Source organism: Engraulis encrasicolus, chromosome 6 (assembly GCF_034702125.1).
Source record: "Engraulis encrasicolus isolate BLACKSEA-1 chromosome 6, IST_EnEncr_1.0, whole genome shotgun sequence".
Taxonomy (NCBI): Eukaryota; Metazoa; Chordata; class Actinopteri; order Clupeiformes; family Engraulidae; genus Engraulis; species Engraulis encrasicolus.
In genome coordinates, this window is record NC_085862.1 from 5417513 (window position 1) to 5422512 (window position 5000).

General features: G+C 45.9%; 1 protein-coding gene across 2 annotated transcripts in view; it reads right to left on the reverse strand.

The window, feature by feature from the left end:
• gtpbp3 (GTP binding protein 3, mitochondrial) overlaps positions 1–5000 on the reverse strand; it is a 54532-nt gene that overhangs the window by 34612 nt on the left and 14920 nt on the right. For both annotated transcript variants that reach the window (XM_063200512.1, XM_063200511.1), the window contains exon 4: positions 2215–2417. In XM_063200512.1, coding sequence (XP_063056582.1) covers positions 2215–2417 — 203 coding nt within the window. The remainder of the gene's footprint in view (positions 1–2214; positions 2418–5000) is intronic.

Below are 5000 nucleotides of genomic sequence, written 5' to 3' on the forward strand. Positions count from 1 at the left end.
GCCGCTTTCCCTGGCCCGTCGAATTCGATGGGCCAGCAAGCACCACCGAGGCTCGGAGGCGGGGTCAACCTCTGTGTAATAATGTGGCTGCATGGGGGACTTATCGCTAAATTCTGGGCAAATTATGGTTAAGCATTAGTTTGGGGTGTTTGGCTTTCTTATGGCATAATTTCATAAGATGCAACCTTGGCACTTCTGTTTGTGTTTTTAAAGTTATTTAGCCAACATAACTTTTTTGTTGTTATCAGGGCATCATGGGCACCACTACACTTAAACTTGGGATGTCATAGCTAAGTCATGTCGCTTTTTTCTGCTTTTAGCCGCCAACTCTTGTGCCATTATCGTGATTTGGCATGCTTTCCACTAAGCCTTTGACTTCGATATTCGATATTCGAATATAAGTCGAATGTTAAGAAAATTCGAGACATTCGAACGAATATTAATTGGCCATTAATATTCGAATCTGACATGGGTATTGCTTTTTTGGGTATTTCATTGTTATTGATTAAAATTATTTCCTTGTAAACATCGCAATTCACAGTCTCAATTTATTTTTTCCATGGCTGGTTAATCACTACAGCCGTGTTGAGGAGAGTCGCGTGCGTGGCTCATCTCTCTGTGTTCCGTAGCAGGACACTTGCGGCAGGCAGTCTCCCCCAGAGTCCGCATTAACAAGCAGATGAGTGCTGCAGAGTTCCATTCAAGTGAATGGCTACAGTTAATAAACAAAGCATCATCACATTACTTTCTGGAGTTGTTGACGAGTTTCTGGAATTATTTGATTCAACCCACAAGTACCTGTGATTACGCCAAGAGTAAGATAATAACTTCTTGTTTTTTGGATTTTGACCAAATTAGCTTCGTTGGTCTGGGTGTCAGATCAGGCAGACTCCAGGTGATGATTTTGTTAGCATGCTTTTAGCATGTTTTTAGCGCACTGCTAGTTTGTGTAATGTTCGTTTTTAGACGAGACAGTCATCTTACCTGGACCTACAAGCACACTACCTAAATGTCCGTGATAGAAAATACATATTTGTTGATATTGGTGCTGTGTGCTCAATTCTCATGATTCGCATATGATCCAATTCAAATGTTAACTTGGGCTACAAGTTTGACATGGCTGCTAGCTTTGCCATGTTTTAATCTGCATTCACACCTCTAAGTACCGTCTTCTTATAAGTGCTGAACGATTGCTAAACAATAATGGCTGGTTGAATGCATGTTGTTAATGGGCATGTTGTTATTCTTTGTCGTTGTTCTGTTGTTGTCCTTCTGTGATTTGGGGCGAAAGTGGGCTGTGCCCGACTGACGTTTCACAAACAAGGCGTGTACCTGAATGTGCCTGGGGTCGGCTATGAGTCCGATCAGGCAAAAAATGGCCCGGGGCCGGCAGCTCCGAGCCGGCCACTCTCCTGAGCCCCGGGCGGCCCCGGGCCGCTGAAGCGCGGCTAATGAGACCAAGGCTATTAGGTGCCACTCCTGTCAGCTAAGAACACGAAAATGAAGCAACAATTTACACAGGCTCATGAGTCTTGATATCTACTGCAACACTCAGGTGGAATGGTCCGAATTTGGCGTCAACAGCATGAAAACATGGGTCAACCCTGCTTTACATCAACATTTCAGGCTGATGTCTGATGTTGCGTTGTGCAACATTGGCCCTGGCCCCTGGAGCTGCATTACGCAACATTCAGGCTCATGAGATTTGAGACAACTTTATTAAAAATCTCTGTTTGTTTGTGATGAATGAACACATTCTAATGAAAGATGAGGCTCTTAGCGTTTAATGCAACTTTGCAACTAATGCATATTTTTATGTGCTTCAGAAGCTGAGATACTTAGGTTTTTATAGGCTGAGGGCAGCATTTCTTTAAAAGGGCTCAGGCATTCAGTACCCTTTTTTGGAAGGTGCCTTAGGCGTCAATGGGTAAATAAGTATATATATTGCGTACCCGTTTGAGTCTGTGGCTCCAGTCGTGGTAGAGGCGTCCCAGGTCTCCCCCCATCTGCCTGAGGGCCTGCCTCACCCTATCCTAAATAATTAATAAATCCTATATAATTGATAAGTATATATATTGCATACCCGTTTGAGTCTGTGGCTCCAGTCGTGGTAGAGGCGTCCCAGGTCTCCCCCCATCTGCCTGAGGGCCTGCCTCACCCTATCCTAAATAATTAATAAATCCTATATAATTGATAAGTATATATATTGCATACCCGTTTGAGTCTGTGGCTCCAGTCGTGGTAGAGGCGTCCCAGGTCTCCGCCCATCTGCCTGAGGGCCTGCCTGCGCTGGGCCTGGGTCTCGGCGTGGATCAGGTCTCCGAGCCCTTCCACCTCCGTCAGGTCCAGCTTACCTGCATGGAACGCCCGCCGCGTGAACTCACCTGCCTCGGCCGGACGCAGGTCAGGTAGGCTACCTGGGGAGGGGGAGGAGAAGTCAGAGGTCATAGGTCAGGTAGGCTACCTGGGGAGGAGGAGGAGAGGAGAGAGGTCATGGGTCAGGTAGGCTACCTGGGGAGGAGGAGGAGAGGTCAGAGGTTAGGTAGGCTACCTGGGGAGGAGGAGGAGGGGTGAGAGGTCAGGTAGGCTACCTGGGGAGGGGGAGGAGGGGTGAGAGGTCATAGGTCAGGTAGGCTACCTGGGGAGGAGGAGGAGGAGAGGTCAGAGGTGAGAGGTCAGGTAGGCTACCTGGGGAGGAGGAGGAGGAGAGGTCAGAGTTACAGTATTATATGAGGGGTTAATTGTACTGTACATTAAGCCCTCCACATTTGGGCTTGCATGCCCACCCATGGGGACCCCGGTTCGAGTCCGTCCGGGGTCATAACCCGATCCTCCCCTGTCTCTCTGTCCCATTCGCTTCCTGTCCAAATATTCGACTGTCCTGTCAAATAAAGGCATACAAGCCCCTAAAAAATTTGTACTGTACATCCAAGTACATCCAATGCATTTCCCGTCCGCCTCATGCAAGTCAATGGGATCCGTCAACAACAGTTAGTGCCAATGCATTGTAGACTCGCGTAGAAAAAAAAACGAATTGTTGTTGAAAGACAGTAAGAGAACAGAAATAGCACTGGGTCATTTTCTGTTTGTGCTCAAAGTGAAACATCACAGATGCGATCACAACGGCCTTGACCATTTGACCATATGGCCTTGACCTTAAAAATATAGTGAACGTTCTTCCGATGTTGTCATTACATAATCTTTCCTTCAGTTTCTCTTTTAACGGCTTAACGACCAAAACACGGCCCATTCCTACCTACTACCGCAAAAAAACCCCTGAAATCAAGGCTGTGTTCTTTTCAAAGGGAAGCTATAAAAATGCGTCGAGCGGCGTTTGGCATGGTCTGCCCCGGACCCCTACTCACTTTACTGCCGTTTGTCTTCCTCCTGTGTTTGTTTTTTTGTCTTGTGTCAATGCCATGTGACGTGACATTGGCCATGTGTGACTGTCAATGTCAACTTGACACGTGTTTTTGGAAAACAAAACAAAAAGTTGGGACAAAAATGAGCGAATATCGAAACAATGTTAAAACTCCAACTAAAGGGATTTTTAATCACACAAATAACTTAAACGGGAGTTGTGTGTGTATATTTTGTCAACCAGTAGTTTTACAGAAAGGAAAGGAAATCTGAATGTGCTATTTATTTTGGGTCACTTTTTTGGTCATTTACAGTACATGTTTCATTCAGGGGAGCTTTTCAGGAAAATAATTCGAAGTACTATTTTATTTTATTTAAAGACAAAAAGTGAAATACTACAGTACTTTTATAATCTCAGTCTAAAATATTGACCATGAAAATGCTATGGAAATGTTCGTCTCCTTGTCAAACTATTAAAAGAAGCAATTCCTGGACAATAATTATGAGGGGAAAAAACACGCCGAAAAACACATTGACAAAAAATAACTCCATTGTTGTGTTGTGAAGTAAGTTTCTTGGAAAGCTGCTGTTGACTGCCATGTAAAAGTGACCCCTTGTTATTTTTATGGGGGTTGGCAGAGCAGACCCAGGGTTGCCAGATGAGGCTGATGATTTCCAGCCCAAAAAATGCTCAAAACCTGCCTAAAGCACAAAATCCCGCCCAATTCTATTCATTTCTGTGGCAAGAATTGGGCGGGGTTTTTCTGCTAACATCCATTTTTACCCGCACACGGCCATCCAAAGTAGCCCAATTGGGCGGGAAACAGCCCAATCTGGCAACCCTGGACAGACCCCTCGCTGGCTCTGTGTAGTTTGCCCTCCACCTAGCTCTCCATTCTGGGAAACGAGGCGGATGCAAGGAACCCCGTTAAGAAAACTATACTCCTAATTATACATCGGAGACTACAGAGGACGGCGACGACATCCCCTCACGTACGGTGACAACGACCACGTTCCTGGCCACCACTGCTGCACAAACACACACACATACACACTCTCATACACAGACACAGACACACATACACATACACACAGAGTACTACGCACACATACACATACACACACACATACACACACACACACACACAGAGTACTACGCACACATACACACACACACACACACACACACACACACACACACACACACACACACACACACACACACACACACACACACACACACACACACACACACACACACACACGTAATTAGACATCAGAGGATGCCGGCTCCCCTTCACTGTGACAAGGACGACGTTCCTGGCCACCACTGCTGCACACACACACACACACACACACACACACACACACACACACACACACACACACACACACACACACACACACACACACACACACACACACACACACACACAAATGCGGTATGTAATTAGACATCAGAGGCTGCTGGCTTCCTTTCACTGTGACAAGGATTACGCTCCCTAGTATAGTACCATGTTCCTGGACACTTTTATGGCTTTTGTTTGGTGTTGTTGTTGTTGTTTACGTGCAGATGGAAGACCACATGGGAGGGTTCCTAGAAGGGTTGCCAGATGAAGCTGATAATTTCCAGCCCAAAA